General features: G+C 43.8%; 1 protein-coding gene and 1 long non-coding RNA gene across 8 annotated transcripts in view; one reads left to right on the top strand and one right to left on the bottom strand.

Moving 5' to 3' along the window:
- Window positions 1-13,998, top strand: part of LOC124981027 (sodium/potassium-transporting ATPase subunit alpha-4) — a 32,239-nt gene extending 18,241 nt beyond the window's left edge. Inside the window, exons 13-22 of one of the 2 annotated variants that reach the window (XM_047547199.1) lie at window positions 2,189-2,325; window positions 2,716-2,866; window positions 3,273-3,441; window positions 4,964-5,118; window positions 5,265-5,388; window positions 6,803-6,948; window positions 10,068-10,198; window positions 10,307-10,408; window positions 13,344-13,435; window positions 13,709-13,998. In XM_047547199.1, the coding sequence (XP_047403155.1) occupies window positions 2,189-2,325; window positions 2,716-2,866; window positions 3,273-3,441; window positions 4,964-5,118; window positions 5,265-5,388; window positions 6,803-6,948; window positions 10,068-10,198; window positions 10,307-10,408; window positions 13,344-13,435; window positions 13,709-13,737 (1,236 nt within the window). In that variant the 3' untranslated portion in view covers window positions 13,738-13,998. Of the gene's footprint in view, window positions 1-2,188; window positions 2,326-2,715; window positions 2,867-3,272; window positions 3,442-4,963; window positions 5,119-5,264; window positions 5,389-6,802; window positions 6,949-10,067; window positions 10,199-10,306; window positions 10,409-13,343; window positions 13,436-13,708 lie in introns of those variants that run through there. The other variant, XM_047547188.1, reaches the window with a different exon arrangement.
- Window positions 2,806-17,078, bottom strand: part of LOC124981051 (uncharacterized) — a 33,637-nt gene continuing 19,364 nt past the window's right edge. For 2 of the 6 annotated variants that reach the window (XR_007107909.1, XR_007107911.1), the window contains exons 2-6: window positions 16,766-16,986; window positions 11,473-11,585; window positions 11,177-11,337; window positions 5,667-6,010; window positions 2,809-3,546 (exon numbers count right to left, since the gene is read on the bottom strand). This is a non-coding gene — a long non-coding RNA (uncharacterized LOC124981051). Of the gene's footprint in view, window positions 3,547-5,666; window positions 6,011-11,176; window positions 11,338-11,472; window positions 11,586-12,414; window positions 12,544-16,765; window positions 16,987-17,078 lie in introns of all 6 variants that reach the window. The other 4 variants (XR_007107913.1, XR_007107914.1, XR_007107912.1 and 1 more) reach the window with 3 other exon arrangements.

The raw sequence follows: 17,078 nt of genomic DNA, 5'->3' as shown, positions 1-17,078 counted from the left end.
AGTGCTAACAGGGAGGACAAGGTGGAATGAACACATAGGAGCTGGTCATGTAGGCTAGATGGATCCCCCAGGGTCAGTTCTGGAGTGGTGCTGATGCTGAGCTGATGAATGATACAGGGTTGCTCAAGAAAAGTGGTTGGATCATGTTTACATGACAGCAAAGTTTTGACAAGGAGATGATTAGGGTACTGAGCTTCCCAGGTAGCCCTGTGCTCACAACTTTAAAATAAAAGTGATTTTTAAAAATTAAAAAATGCTAGGCATAGAGGTACATGTCTTCCAGTGCTAGTAACTTGGGAGCCTGAGGCAGGAGAAGCACAAGTTCAAGGGCAGCCTTGGCAACTTAGCAAGATCCTGTCTCAAAATTAAAAAATACAAAGAGGCTATGGATGGAGTTCCAAGGTAGAATGCCCCCAAATCCAACCCTCAGAACCATAAAAAAGAGAATAAAATGAAAATGTTCCCATTATATATGGTAGGATCCCTGTATGAAGACATTTGGCCATTCCAAGGAACCTGGCCCCCTCTAAGAACTACAACCAAGCATTCAATGTTGTTGTGAGAGTCTATGGTTTCTTTACCAACACTGGAGAGTTTTCCTCAGTTAGGTCTAAATCTGAAGGAAGAGGATGGAAGGGGAAGGAGAGGGCAACGAGGAAGATTGAGTGGGAACATCAGAGATATAGTCAGCACCAAGAAGTTAGAAATGAAATACCTTTAGTACTTGATGAATTCTGGAAACTACTAGATGCCCTTTACCTCCTCAAAGGGAGCCATTTTCTCTAGAACTGTGCCTCTGTTGTATGAATGCCTCTCAGTGCTTGGTGGAATCATGTCCCAGGAACTCACTCTTGGGGTGATTGACTTAGAATTACTATTTCTCAGGTTTGGAATGGTATTGCTGGAAGTTAAGAAGAACAGTCCATTTAAAGGATCAAACTGGGTTAGATGCTAAGAATATATGAAGATGATACCAGACCTTGTCCAGTAGGTCTTGGGCACAACTGATGAGCCACTGGGAAGCTTGCATGGCCCTGTTTGAACCACATTTAGAGGACAGACTTTTGTCCCAGGTCCTCACCTGCTATCAGGCACTCCCACTGGCCAAGCTTGTGAGGATCCAGTGTCCTACAACCCACCAGGATACTTAACATGGGCAGTCATGGGTTACAGCTCAGTGCAAAGGACAGCAAAGGACTGCCTGTGGTTACCACAGCCTCGTTAGCACTTTGTTGTCTTCTTCCAGGAAGTTAGGGGTGCCAGTATGGAATGATGAGGGCTCACAAAGCCCTGATCCTTGGGGAATGTCCTACAAGTCTTACTTCCATACTTTGAAAGCAAATAGAGTGAACTCTGCAGGATCTCCATTCCTGAATGCAGTGAACAATTTAGTCACAGTCAGATGGTTTCTTCCTACCTCCCTTTAGAGCTTGAAAAATTGTGCACCTGGAAGGCACTTGTGGTTCCCAGGTGCCCATCATTCCTTCATTCCCCCAGTCCAGGGTTATCTGTTGATGCCTTACTATATGCTGAGCATCGTGCCAGGGCAAGAAACTTAACAAGCATATCACCCTCACAGAGCTCTCAGTCAGGTGCAGAGAGAACAAGTGATTACCACATGGAGAAGCGATAGTGCTGAAATGTGGAAAAAACAGAATGCCACCAAATCACAGAGCATGGGCAACTCATCTCTGGATGGCAGTGGGACAGGACTAGGTACCAGGTAGCCAAAACTGAGTTGAAACTTAGGGGCAGGGTGAGGTAGTGGGACAGAGAGAGGAAGGAATAAGGATCTGAATGTACCTGAAGCTCTGCTAGGCAGGTGGGTTATTCCAGACATTCTTTTATTACCACTTGTTCTATGCGTAGGTGTTCCTGTCTTGGTGCTTAAGGAAGCAAAGTAGCTTCTGGAGAAATTAAATGGAATTTTGAATATAGATATACACCCAAATTTCTTGACTTATTCCTGGGAAATCTAGAACCTGAATCATCGTGTGTTTTATAGTCTGCTAGTCCTGACTCATTCCCAAGAGTTGAAGTCACAGAAGCAAGGTGTTTGGTCTATTGGGAATGAGCTAATAAAACTCTTATTGAATGAAAGCAGAAAGCTATTATTCCTGGGAGAGCCAGAAGGAGGATCCAGGGCTTCTCTGAAGATGATTCCTCTTCCTTCCCCTCCCCCAATCAGGTAATCATGGTAACAGGGGATCATCCCATTACAGCCAAGGCCATTGCCAAGGGTGTGGGCATCATCTCAGAAGGTTCAGAGACAATAGAGGACATTGCTGCCCGGCTTAACATCCCTGCCAGCCAGGTGGATATCAGGTGAGATCCCTTTAGAACTCAGATCTGCCATTTCCCTCCATCATTTGTCCCACCCAGATCCCACTTTCTAAAGTTTTCGAAGTCAATTTCAGTTGGTAGGATTGTGGGGTTTACACATTACAAAGGAAAATATAATAAGGAAATAACCAAGGGAATATGTCAGTGAGTCTTCAGAGGAAGTAGGAAAAGAAAAAAGAAGAAGAAAAGGAGGAGTTGTCATAAAGGGAAAGGGGATGGAATATGTCATTTGGGAGTTAGTGAATGCTGGGGACAAGTGAGGAGACAGAGTTGAAAGAATCAAGGAATTTAGAGTAAGGTTGGTTAGAGGGCACCAGCACCCATGGTGATTTCCAACAGTTAGAACTAGCCTTTTGAAATTCTCTCCTGCAGGAATGTCAGAGCCATTGTGGTGCATGGCTCAGAGCTAAAGAACTTGGACTCAGAACAGCTTGATGAGATTCTCCAGAACCACACTGAGATTGTGTTTGCTCGGACCTCTCCTCAGCAGAAGCTCATCATTGTGGAGGGATGTCAGAGGCTGGTAAGGAGCCCTGGAGAGCCTGGCAGAAATCATGAGGCAGAGTCCAGCCCCAAACCAAGCAGGGGGACCTGTGGATTGGACTAGAAAAGACTCCACAGTGACCTTTGGTTTGGGGTTTCTCTGTGGGCTTAAATATCTCAGGGGAGCAGGAAAAGGAGGGGCTGAGACTACTAGATCAAGCACGAGTCCATCAAGAAATGGGATTCTCACCTTTAATATCCTAAGCTATTGGGAGACTGAGGTGGAAGGAGTGTGAGTTTGAGCCCAACTTGGGCAGCATAGTAAGACCCTGTCTCAAAAAGAAAAAAGGAAAAGAAATGAGGTGCTGAAGTCAAACCGATCTTTGGGACTCGTCCTAAATCTGTATTCATTAGTGTGTTCACTACCTCTTTCTGGACTTCCCCAGGGAGCCATTGTGGCAGTGACAGGTGACGGGGTGAACGACTCCCCAGCGCTGAAGAAGGCGGACATCGGTATCGCCATGGGCATCACTGGCTCTGACGTCTCTAAGCAGGCAGCCGACATGATCCTGCTGGACGACAACTTTGCCTCCATTGTCACAGGCGTGGAGGAGGGTGAGGAGGCAGGGTGCCCAAGGTTGGGACTGACCCTTAGACTCAGCTAGGTGTTGGTGTACATGACCCTTTGCCCATCATCTAATCTCCATGGTCCTGCATAGACTGCAAAAAAAAAAAAAAAAAAAAAAAAATCACTGTATGACAGTGATCAAAATACTATATCACAGTATTTTGCAAATTAGAGTCAGCTGATACTTAGAACATCACTTTTTTTATGAGATTGGAAGAAAGTCCAGATTTGCTGGGAGACTGGGACTCTGGTATAGCATGATATCTTCTTTGTCCTATCGCTGGGATTCAAGTGTGTTTATAGCAAGATGTAGCTATACTCCATACTTCACAATCTCCAGCAGGGTCCCCTAAAGAACTTCCTGCTGGAATGATGGTGACACATCAGAAGAGGTTGGAGACTACCTATGAATTGACTTCATGAACCATTAATTGGGCAACATAGCAAAACCTCTTTCCCAGAGAATTCTGAGAGAATTTCACAGAGAATTCTGATGAGAATGCCCATTGGTGAACCAGAAAACTCCAGAATGCTGAATCCCGGCCTCCCTGCTCTCTGCCTGGAGCTCTCTTACTAAAATATGATGATCCCTGTAATCATGATTATCTGCTGGGTACAATGACGTATCTGCAATCCCAGCTTCTCCGGAGGCCGAGGCAAGTTAGAGACCCTGTCTCAAAATGAAAAAAAAAAAGAAAAAAAAATTAAAAGAGGCTGGAGATATAGCTCAGTGGTAAGCACCCCTGGGTTTAATTCCCAGTACTAAAAATAAACATTAAAAAATACAGCAGGGAGGGATTACAATCTTTGAAGGGTACTCAGAGAAGGACTCAGCAATCTTGCAAGGCAAGAGGAATAATGCTCAGAGGGATAAGGGGTGCCCAGGGTCATAAGCTAGTTATATCAGAAAATGAGATCCAAACCCCGGCCTGTCCCAGATTTGGGCTCTTTCCAATTTAGCCTTAGTCCTTTAAAGTCTTTAATACTGGCATTCTCAGACATTCAGGATTAACTAGGCCCAACCCTGCTTAATTTTCAGAGATCAGATAACATTAGCCATTTCGAATCCAAGAACAAAGAGTACACAGTAAGGGCATGCTAATAAATCATGAGTCTAATTAATAGTCACACAAGAACTGTGTGCAGTGGTGCATGACTATAATCCCAGCAATTTGGGAGTCTGAGGCAGGAGGATTGCAAATTGGAGACCAGCATGGGGAAATTAGCAAGACCCTGTTTCAAAATAAAAAAAAATAATAAAATAAGGACTGGGACTGTAGCTCAGTGGTAGAGCGCCCCACTCTCCAGGTCCCAGGTACCACATAAATAAATAAGTAAATAATAGTCACACAATTGAGAAACAAAACTGGGACCACCAAGGTCTCCCTTGAACTACCAATCTTTTCATGGACCATGACACTTCTTTTAGTGGTCTCTGTCTAGAAGCTGGTAAGTGGGAGGTGTGTCCTTTCTCTGTGGTTCTCACAGAGAGTTCACTGTCCTCCCCAGGCCGCCTCATCTTTGACAACCTGAAGAAATCCATCGCATACACCCTGACCAGCAACATTCCTGAGATCACCCCCTTCCTGCTGTTCATCATCCTCAGTATACCACTACCACTAGGGACAATAACCATCCTCTGCATTGACCTGGGCACCGATATGGTGAGGATCCAGCTGGGACCCAGCTCTCAGAACTCTTGTGAGATAGATCAGGAGTAGGAAAAATCCATGTCAAGTGACAGGGTAGAGCTGGAGTTACTTGTAAGTTTCCTTCTGAACTTTGGGGCCCTGTCATTTCCGCTCTCCAGGTTCCAGCTATCTCACTGGCATATGAGGCAGCTGAAAGTGACATCATGAAGAGGCATCCGCGAGACCCAAAGACTGATAATCTGGTGAACCATCGTCTCATCGGCATGGCTTATGGACAGATTGGTGAGCCCAAGGAATGAGGAGTGAAGGGAGAAGGGAGCAATTACCCCTGCCTCAGTTTGGAAGTCTGGGAGATATGTTTTCAACAACAAACTCTAAAAGGCCCTGGGGACACAAGGAACTGTTGATCGCTGATCTGCCCATCTGCCCTTGACTTAGAGTCCAGTTCAAAAGGAATATACATAAGATGATAGCATCTTTCCATGGGCTCAGTAACAAGCACAGCATAGCCCTAACATGTTACAGGAACAAACAAACAAACAAAAAGCAAGCAAACTCACCAATTATGAGATAGTCAGAGAGGTTTTATGGGGGAAATAGAACTTAACTTGGCATTGAAGCATAGTGTTTAGCCTTGGTACTATATGGTCAGGGGACCAGCAGAGAAGGGATGTTCACATGGTATGCCTACAGAAGAGTAAATAAACCAGTTTTCTGGTGCTCTTAGTCTTCATAGAAAATAAGGCTGCAGATATAGGAAGCATTTATATTAGGGCCAGCCTTGAAAGACATTTGAATGTCATTGAACGTCTTTGTTCTTGAGTTGCCACAGTGGAGTGTTTCAGATAGTAGTGTGAGGGATAAACAGGGAAGAGATTCAGGATGAGAGAGATCATCCCAATACCTGGGGGAGGAAAGATGTAGAAAAAGCATAGACTTAGCAATCAGACCTATATTTGAATCCCAATTCTACCACCTACTGCCTGAATGACCCTGGACAATGACAATCTTTTCTGTGTTTCAGTTTTCCCATTTATGAATTATAGACAATAGTTCAGAACTGGTATGAGGATCATGTCCACAGGTGCATACACAGTGCACAGCCCTGTAGTTAGGAGGCAAACATTAATGTTAGCCAACACTGTAGTCCAGGCATGGAGGACAGAAGTTTTGACTAAGGGACAGGCAAAGGGCAGATGGCAGAGATGTAAGAAGAGAATAAAACTTGGTAAGTGTCCAAATGTCCAGGAGAAATGGTCAAGGAGGAGTTCAGTCATCACTAAATAGAAAGAATGAACAAATTGCCTCCAAAGTCCTTAATAGTCTTAATATTATGTGATTCAAAAATGACTCTGGGTTAGAGTTCAGAAACAAATGTCAGTGTTTGGCAACAGTCACACAGTGATGATAGGATAAGAAGGTTGGTGGCAAGAATTTAAAAAAAAAAAAAAAAACATTTTTTTTTTTTTTTTACCATTTATTTATTTATTTTTATGTGGTGCTGAGGATAAAACCCAGTGCCTCACACATGCTAGGCAAGTGCTCCACCACTGAGCCACGACCCCAGCCCAAGTACCTTCATTACTGCGTAGACATACCAACCCAGCTGGAAGTAAACCTCTACCCCTGTCCTATTCTTGGTCTGCCTTTTGGGGTCCTCTGAACCAGTTTCCTCAGTCCTGTGACTCTTTCACAGGGATGATCCAGGCTCTAGCAGGATTCTTCACCTATTTCGTGATCCTGGCTGAGAATGGCTTTAAACCTTTTGATCTGCTGGGCATCCGCCTGAATTGGGATAATCGATTCTTAAATGACCTGGAGGACAGTTATGGGCAGCAGTGGGTGAGTAGACAGGGTGGGGTAGTAGAAAGTGATCAATAAGAATGAGGAAGGGACAGGGAAGGCTTCTTTTTTTTTTTTTTTTTTTTTGGTACCAGGGATTGAATCCAGGGGCACTTAACCACTAAGCCACATCCCCAGCACTTTTTTTATGTTTTATTTAGAGACAGGGTCTCACTGAGTTGCTTAGGGCCTTGCTAAATTGCTGAGGCTGGCTTTGAATTTGCAATCCTCCTACCTCAACCTCCCAAGCCCGTGGGATTACAGGTGTGCGCCACCCAGCTGGAAGAGCATTTTTGAAGGGTGGTAGAAAGGAGGCACCAGACAGGGTTGATACTTCATCTCCAGTCCTGTCTTAGTGATCTAACATTTGACCACGTTTCTAACCATAACAGTGAACTTCTTCTCTGTTTATAATGACCTAATTTCTGATGGTTTCTACTGTCTGTCGTGTATCCTTACCTTCCTGGTCTTTTTGGCTCCTTTGGAATTGGAGGTCTTGGTCATATCAACTTCATCTGGACCAATTTCTGTTTTTCCAGGTTATAACCAGAATTTCCCCCAAATGAATGCTAGGTCCTCTCCTGTTTCAATGTTTCCCTCCATAAGAGTTCAAATAATATGACTTAAAATCTGAAAACCTATATTCTTTGTATATTCCTTCCTCATTGTTCTAAACTTCTTTCTTCTTTTTTATTAATACAGTATAGTAATCTTCTACTTATAGTAATCTTCCCTTATATCCAAGATGAATGAGGCTCAAACTGAAGCCTTCTCCCCATTAATATGTGTCCAAGAATTTTAAGAAACTTGCTGTTTTTTACAATTGGTACCTTATAATTATACATAATGGTGGGCTCTATTGTTGCATATGCATACCTACACACAATGTAACAATATACTCTGGGCAATGTTATTTCCCAGTATTGCTTTTGTGTGTGTGTGTGTGTGTGTGTGTGTGTGTGTGTGTCTATGGACACTCCCATTCCAATTCCTAAGACCATAAGACACATGACACCAATTATCACAAGAATTACAGCATCACAGAGGATGTGTAGTCTATGATCTGTAGTCTATAAGTGAGAACACTGAATCTAGAAAGTGTAATGACTTGTTCAATGTCCTATAGAGAATCCCTAGAAGAACTGGACTAGAAATCTGAACTGTTGATGCCTGTCCTGCACTTTCTCACTTCACCATGATGCCTCCAAACTAAGCTAATTGCAGGTTTCTCAAAAGTCTATTCAAATCCGAGTTATTGGAACGATGTACTTCATACACATTGGCTTCTAAAGTTTAGCTGTGGTTGGGTGTGGTGGTGCACACCTGTAATCCCAGCAACTCAGGAGGTTGAAGCAGGAGGATCACAAATTCAAGGTCAACCTGGGCAAATTAGTGAGACCCTGTCTCAAAATAAAATGAATATATACACAATGGAATATTACTCAGTCATAAAGAAGAATGAAATTATGGCATTTGCAGGTAAATGGATGGAATTGGAGACTATCATGCTAAGTGAAATAAGCCAATCCCAAAAAACCAGAGGCTGAATATTCTCTTTGATATGAGGATGCTAACACACAATAAGGGGAGAGAGGGAAGAGTAGAAGTTCATTGGATCAGACAAAGGGAAATGAAGGGGAGGGAAGATGGATAGAGGAATAGGAAAGACAGTAGAATGAATCAGACATAACTTTCCTATGTTCATATATGAACACATGATCAGTGTAACTCCACATCATGTACAACCACAAGAATGGGAAGTCATACTCCATGTATATATGATAGGTCAAAATACATTCTACTGTCATGTATATCTAAAAAGAACAATTTTTTAAAAAAGATAAAATGAAAAGAGCTAGGGAGGTAGCACGGTGGCAGAGTGCTTGTCTACATACACGATGTCCTGGGTTTTTAATTCCTAGTGCTGTATAAACAAAACAAGAAAGGATGGGAAATTATGTACGTGACAGAGATGACTACAGTGAAGGATAGCTGTGGCCTGAACATGCTGACTGAGCTTATCTAAGGTCTTTGCTTGGATCCTCAGTTTTTAACTTTTGTTTCTAATCATTTAAGGTTTTTAAAATTTTTCTCCAAGTTCATCCATATCTCATGTGGTTTGATATGTAGTATCTCATCCTTGTGTGGTCTTATATATTTTCAAATTCCTTATTTTATATATGAGTTATTTATAAATATACTTTAAAAAAAAAAAAAAAAACAGTCTTTTTTCCCCTCCAGTCTAATTTAGATGTACTACTTCTGGGTTCCTGCAGCCCCTTGTGATCTCTCTTTTATAACCTATTATAGTACTGGCATAATTAGCATATTTATCTCTCATACTAGACTCTAATAAATTCTCTTTACAGTACTGGGAATTGAACCCAGAAAGGTTCTACCTCTGAGCTAGATCCCTGGCTCATTTTTTTGTTTTGTTTTGTTTTGTTTTGTTTTCTTGAGATAGGATCTCACTAAGTTATTGAGGCGGGCCTTTAACTTGGAATCCTCCTGCCTCAGCCTCCCAAGTCACTGGAATCACAGACGTGTGCCCCTGCACCCAGAGTCTCTAAGTTATTTATGTGTATAAGAAACATGGAATGAATAAGTGAATGTCTACTATCCACCACTGTCCAGTGCATTCCTTTTCCCCTCTGTATTCATATTGCCTTCTGGTCCACCTTCCTTTCTGACTCTGCTGTCCTAAGTTCGTCATCTTCTAAACCATACTTCTTATTAATTTAGTAAATATTAATCAAGCCATGAACTGTACACAGGGAGGGAACACAAAGATAAATAAGACCAAATCTTTCTTTCTTTTTTCCCTTGGCTTAAACCCAAGGCCTTGTGCAGGCTAGGCAAGTGCTGTACCAGTGAGCCAAGTCCCCAGCTCCCAGGTCCTTGTTCTTGAGGACTGTTACTTGACTGTTCCTCAGTCAAGTAAGGAAAACACATAAACAAATCATAATACGTTATAAAAAGTGCAAAAGCAGAGACAAGTGGAGTTCAAAGAGAGAGAAACTAATTCAGCCTAAGGGTCCTGGAAAGCAGAAGAGAAAAGAAGCCTTTGGGTTATCTGAACACCTCTGACACTGAGGTGTCGCTCTGCCGCCCTCCCCCAGACCTTTGAGCAGCGGAAAGTGGTGGAGTTCACGTGCCAAACGGCCTTCTTTGTCAGCATCGTGATCGTGCAGTGGGCTGACCTCATCATCTGCAAGACCCGCCGCAACTCCGTCTTCCAGCAGGGCATGAAGTGAGCCCCCTCCAAACACCCCAACACCCCCAGACTCACACAGAGACAGACCATTTTCCCCTGCCTTTTCTCCCTTGTCTCCATAACAGTCACAAACGTTCTTCCCAGAAACAAGGTTCTAATATTCGGGATCCTGGAGGAGACACTCCTGGCAGCTTTCCTGTCCTACACTCCAGGCATGGACCTGGCCCTGCGAATGTACCCACTCAAGTGAGTGAAAAAGGGATTCAAGCAGGGGATTCTCCGGGCACAGGGAGAACATGTGAGAGGAAATGGGAGGAAGGGTGTGTTTGAACAGGACAGTGACCAGCGAGGGGCTGCTGGATAAATGGGGCTACACTCGGTCACTTAAGGAGAGAGTCATCGATTCTCTGATAAATAGATCTAATTTAGGGAGGTGTTAGAGACTGTGCCAAGTGATCACAAGCCACAAGATGTGCAAATTTAGCAGACTTACTAGTGTTTAACTGAGTGGACTCTTTTATTACATTGATGTGTGGCATAGTTGTACAAAAATGCATATTTCTTAGAGTTGAAATAACCATAAAAACAGCATGATCTAGACTTAGCTAATTGCATTATATTAATGCACAAATATATTTTAATGTGTACAAAATGAGTAGACAGAATAAAATTCTTACTACTTGATACCTTTTCTTGGGAAACTGTGGCGTTTTTGTTGTTTATTGTACTGGGAATTGAACTCACTGGGCAGCCCTAACTTTTTTTGTTTTGTTTTTTTGGAGATAGGGTCTCACTGAGTTGGTGAGGCTGGCATTGAACTTGCAATGCTCCTGTTTCAACCTCCCAAGTAGCTGGGATTACACACATGTGCCTCCACACCTAGCTTATCTATAAAGTCTTAATAACACACACCTGGTAGCACTGGGGACATAGGTCTGTGGTAGAGCTTGTGCCTAGTATTTGTGAGGTCCTACATTTGATCCTCAACATGCAAATAAATTACTAAATACGCACCTGGCAGAATGTTGAGAAATACACAGAGAAATGGATATAAAGCAGTGAGCATGCTTGGGTCACGGTAGATGCTTTGTTAACAGTAGCTTGGACTAGGGATATAGCTCAGTTGGTAGAGTGCTTGCCTCGAAAGCATGAAGCCCTGGGTTCAATCCCCAGCACTGCAAAAAAAAGAAAAAAAAAACCAGTAACTTTACACTTGTTGCTATAATGTCAATATGGAAGTAATAACAAATGCAGTTGAACATTATCTGTGCTTCCACATACTCTGTATATACCTTGACTATGGTACTTACCACCTAATATTGTGGTTCCTTATTTTGTGTGTGCATTCACCCTCTTTTTTCTGATTCTCTTGATCTCTTTGAGGCCAAAGACTATCATGTAACCATTTTCATTTCTCCAATACCTAACAGAGATGCAGATTAGATATATAACTATAGTTCAATGAATGGGTAAACAAGTATCAAAGTTTATACTGTGTCCATGTGTGGAGAATGAACCAAGGCTTAAGCCTACACTCTCCAATACAGCAGTCACTATCCATGTGACCCACACTGAGCTCTTGAAATATGGCTAGTGAGCCTGAAGAACTGAATTTGTAATTTTAATTTCAATTCATTTAAAGTTTAAAACTAAAGCAGCATTAAATATTTGTCTATTAAATATGACTTTATTATTTTGGTTGGACTAACTTCCCTATAGCCATTGAAAATTTAGTGTCTGAATTGAGATGTTCTATCAGTGTAAGATACCTACAAGAGTTTCAAGACGGGATCAAGTGTTCACTATCTCATAATATTTATATTTATAAATCCATAATATTTATATTTATTATATACATGTCAACATCATAATATTTTGGATATGCTGGATTAAATAAAATTATTAAAATCAATTTCACCTGTTTCTTTTAACTTATTTTAATTTGGCTATTAGAAATTTTGAAATTTCACACATGGCCAACCATTGTATTTCTATTGGGCAGTGCCATTTGGTTTAAACTCTCTCTTTTCTTCTTCTTCTTCTTCTTTTTTTTTTTTTTGTAATAGGAATTGAACCCAGGGGGCAATTTACCATTAAGCTACATCCCCAACCCTTTTCATTTTTTATCTTGAGACAGCACCTCTCAATACATTGCTTAGGGCCTCACTAAATTGCTAAAGCTGTCCTTGAACTTGCAATCCTCCTGTTTCAGCCTCTCAAATTACTGGGATTACAGGCATGCACCATCATACCTGGCGCTTTTTTATTCTGAGTCAGGGTCTCACTAAGTTGCTGAGGGTGTAGGCCATCTCTTTACTTTGTCACCCAAGAGAACGACTGTGGTCCTGATTCAATCCCTTCCCAGGGTGCATCTTCTTGGTCTCCAAATATAGAAGAGACACAGGAAGAAAAAACATGTCTCTGATTTTGCAATATGTAGAAATATATACATACATGTACATATATATATATAAATAAATAAATAATCATATGCGTGTGTGTGTATATTTTTTGGGGTGGGGCAGGTACCAGGGATTGAACTCAGGAGCACTCAACCACTGAGCCACATCCCCAGCCGTATTTTGTATTTTATTTAGAGACAGGATCTCACTGAGTTGCGTAGTGCCTCGTTAAATTGCTGAGGCTGGCTTTGAACTCACAATCCTCCTGCCTCAGCCTCCTGAGCCGTTGGGATTACAGGTGTGCACCACTACACCTGGCAATATTTTTTGTTGTTTATTTTGTTTTCTTGGCAGAGTATTTCCACACTAGATGTCTGAGGATTAGCTCAGATAAGCCTATCTCACTACAGCAACCTCCCCTTTGTTAAGTACAAGATCTAGAGTATACAGGAAACAAAGGGAACCTCCCTCAGCAACTCCATGAAAGTCAGCAGATAATCCCTATGTACACTGCATGTACCTCTGAATAGCACATTTACCATGTTATCACTGGCTTTTTATATTCTCCTCCTCTCCATTCCCAATCACTAACTCCCCAGACTCTAACCTCCTCAAAGGTGGGGATCAATTGGATCTTATTCACCCTGCTGTCTCTGGCACAGACTCAGTCACATGTGGGCACAATACATGAAACTCACTACTCCCACACACTGTCCTCTGTGCCTGTTCTTCTCTGGCCTCTGTAACTTCAGTCACTGACCAAATCTTGCTCTCTACAGGTTAGCCTGGTGGTTCTGTGCCCTTCCCTACAGCATCCTTATCTTCGCCTATGACGAAATCAGAAAATTCATCATCCGTAAACATCCTGGCGGTGAGACTTCCCCAGGCCTTGCTCTAACTGAGGGGTCACCAGTCCCCTAACAAGCTCTCCCATCAGGGCCAATTTTCAGGACACACTGGCCTTCCCCCATGTCACTTTACTGTGCAGGACCCCAGCCCTCTTATCCTTGATTCTACCACCCTGTTCAGTAGCATTTCCAGGCCACAGGCCTCCAGTCTTCTCCTTGGTCTCCCTTCTGCCAAGCCCCCCTGCTGCCTCCCTGCTGCCTTCTCACAGTTCACTCTGATCTCTTCTCCTCCACAGGCTGGCTGGAGAAGGAGACATACTACTAAACTCAGAAGAGGAAGACTTCACCTGATAGAGGGTTGTCTCGAGAGCCAGAACTATGATTTGGACACAACATCTGAGCGAGCATGAGTTGGGGGCAGAAGATACTAGGATGGATGAGAGAGAAAGGCAATCCTGGGCGGAATGAGGGCATCATGGGTGGGTTTAGGGGAATCCCAGCCTGCATCTGTTTGGAGCCCAGCAGGGAGGGACAAAGTCCAGTAGAATCCAGTCGCCAGTCTGGAGAGTAAATGTTTAGAACAGCTCTCACCAAGCTGAATGTGTTCCATCTGATTTTTTGGGAGTGGGGATCCCTACATCTTCAAGTGACCTGGTTAAGGTTGGGAGGGAATCAGAATCAAGCATCCTTGCCCCTCGTTAGCTCCCCCTCCCCCCTTTTTTTCCCCTGAACTGGAAATTGAACCTGGGGACTTGTGCATTTTAGGTAAGCACTCAACCACTGAGCTACATCCCCCAACCATATCCCCCATCTTAAAGTCACTCTGTGTCCCCTGGAGAGCAAGGGACAAATGACTGTCACCAAAGTTCAGCTGTGATTAGAGATTGGAAGAGGGAGGGTAAGAGGATCAGATGAACTGCACTCTCTTAAAAGAGTCACAGCATGCATATACACTCATCTAGTCCCTGCCTTGGATTTCCGCAGACTAGCTTACGAATCATAGAGTTGTAACACGAGGAAAGACCTTACTTCACCAGGCATGGTGGTGCATGCCTGGAATCCCAGCAGCTCAGGAGGCTGAGGCAGGATGATCTCAAGGTCAAAGCCAGCCTCAGTAATTTAGGGAGGCCCTAGGTACCTTGGCAAAACTGTTTCAAAAATTAAAAAGAAATAAATGACTGGGATTGTGGCTCAGTGGTTAAGCAGCCCTGGGTTCAATCCCCAGTAACAACAAGCAGAAGAAAAGAAAAAAAGAGAAAGGAAGGAAGGAAGAAAGGAAGGAAGGGAGGGAGGAAGGGAGGGAGGGAGGGAGGAAGGAAAGAAAAGGGAGACCTTACTTCACCGGTGAAGAACCTGACATTCAAATAACTTGGGAATCGTCACATGGTGAAGGAGGTCTCTTCTCTGAGGCAGACTGATGGCCCCTGCCCTGTGACCCTGTCATCAGAGCATCTCAACCCCATCCCATCCCACAGCGTGTCTTCTCTGATGCGGCCTTGAAATAGAGGTTTCACGCTTGTTAGATAAGTGCTCCACCAATTATGTCCCCGGCCCTAGGCCCAGGCCTTTTGGTGCACTGGTCTCAGTTGAGTGACAAGTCCCAGGGAGCCTCTCTCCTGCCCACTCTCCTCTCCAGTTCCTTCCTTCCCTCTTTTCTCCCTTGCTTGCTGTTTCTGCTCTGTGAGCCCCTCCACTTTGTCCCATGGTTCAGTTCATCCTTGGCATCTTTCAGAGTAGAAAGTCTCAGCAGGGTGCAGTGACATGCAACTATAATCCCAGCAATGCAGGAGGCCAAGACAGGAGGATCACACATTCATGGCCAGCCTGGGCAACTTTGAGATCCTGTCTCAAAATAAAAAGGGCTGTGGCTATAACTCAATGATAGAGCACCCCTGGGTTCAATGCCTTGTCCTGAAGGAAAAAAAGAGTGAAGGGTTGGGTCCACCCAAATACAAAGCAAGACAGAAATGCTAAGGAAAGCTAGGGGGGAGTATCAGCTGTTACCAGAAACAAAACCCATGCATTAAGTAACTGCATACTAGGCCGGGCACTGGGACAAGGGCTATACACACACCCAATAGTTCAAGCAAATGTATTCCTACTAAACCACCCCATTTCACAGATGAGGAAACGAAGGTCTGTCTGATTCCAGAACTTGTGCCTATAACAACTATTCAGATTAGTCTTATAGTAAGGGCTGAGTTGAAATAGAAATACAAAACAAAACAACATTCAAAAAATAGGATGGTGGAAGAGGAAAGATTGTGGATGGATCTGGAGGATGAGGGGTCATGGGCTGGCAAAGAGAACACAAACCCACTGTACAGAGAGAGCCAACCTCTCTTCCCCTCTACCAGCCCCTCCTCAGGCTCTCTCTTCCAACACAAGGTCTCCTAGGGACAGGGCTATATCAGTCTGGGGTCCTTCCCTGACTGCTGACATGGCTGAACCAGACTCTGGAAGATGGAGGGACCAGGAGGTATGTGAGTGAGCTGGGGAGGGGGAGTGAAGAGGGGCTGGCTCCTCAGGTTTCAGTAGCGGGAGCTTTGGGTGTCTGGTGGGTTAAAAATACAGAGGCCCCAACTCAGGGTCATTTGATATCAGTGACTGAGGCATGTTAAATCCAAGAGCCTGAAGGCAAGGGGCCTAGAGGTAAGGGGACTGAGTAGAAAATAGAGAGCCAAGCATCAGAGAGAAAGCCGGGTGGCGGGTGCAGGAGCTGGAAAGAGTAAGGGTAGAACTAGAGCCAAAACCGGCAACCCCAAAGGAGCAGTGACTGCAGGAGAGGAGGAGGAGGAGGAGCAGGCCATGGTCACCACATAGTCCTGTCTCATGCCCTTGGGGGTACAAAAGGTCCCGTTGATCATGTAATAAGTCTAATGTCCCATTGTCTCTCTCCATAATGCTGCAGAAGTAAGAAATTGGGATTGGTCATCATCTGGGTCATCTACTTCTGGGCAGCCCTGCCCCTTGCTCCCCACCATCTTGGCTAGGGTTCTTGGCTGTAGCACATCAGTTGCTCTCCTGGGAGAGCAGGAGATGGAATTCTGAGATCTCTTCAGTTGTAATGTGCCACGCTTGAGCTAGATCTGGCCTCTCCTGCTACTGTGACAGCTGTCCCTGTTGGACCCAGTCCTGCCATGCTCTTGAGATGTTCTGTGGCCTTCCTTACTTAGTTGTGTAAGGTCTGCCCCATGGCAGTATGCAAAAATTATCCTGCTAATACAATCCCATGCCCCTGCCTGAATGCAAAATATATATGGTCCTTCCAAAATGAGAGTCACCTTGGGAGTGGGGTAGGGTTATCTAACTTTGATCTGGTCTCTCCATGGTCTCCCCATGCCTCACTTTACCTGTGTATGATAACAGCCTTGGAGAGCCATGAAAATGATCCTTCCTCAGGACCCAGAGCTGAACTCATTCACTCTGTTCTCACTTCCAAGCTGGAATCCAGAATTTTTAGCCCTTTCTCTGCAGTGCTGCTTTAGGTCTCAGGTGCACAGAATCAATTGACATTCATGTTTTCCTCCTGTTAATTTTTTCCCTCAGTGTTTATACCTAATCCTGTCTTTGTCTTGTCAAAGACATAGGAATAAACAGTAGTTATTAGTTGTCTTCGGATTCATGCAGCCTGGGGAATCCTCCCTTCCCACTGTGCCCTAGAAA

The sequence above is a fragment of the Sciurus carolinensis genome, chromosome 1, assembly GCF_902686445.1.
Source record: "Sciurus carolinensis chromosome 1, mSciCar1.2, whole genome shotgun sequence".
Lineage (NCBI taxonomy): Eukaryota > Metazoa > Chordata > Mammalia > Rodentia > Sciuridae > Sciurus > Sciurus carolinensis.
Note: the sequence above shows the minus strand (reverse complement) of the source record. Positions and strands in the feature narration are given on the sequence as shown.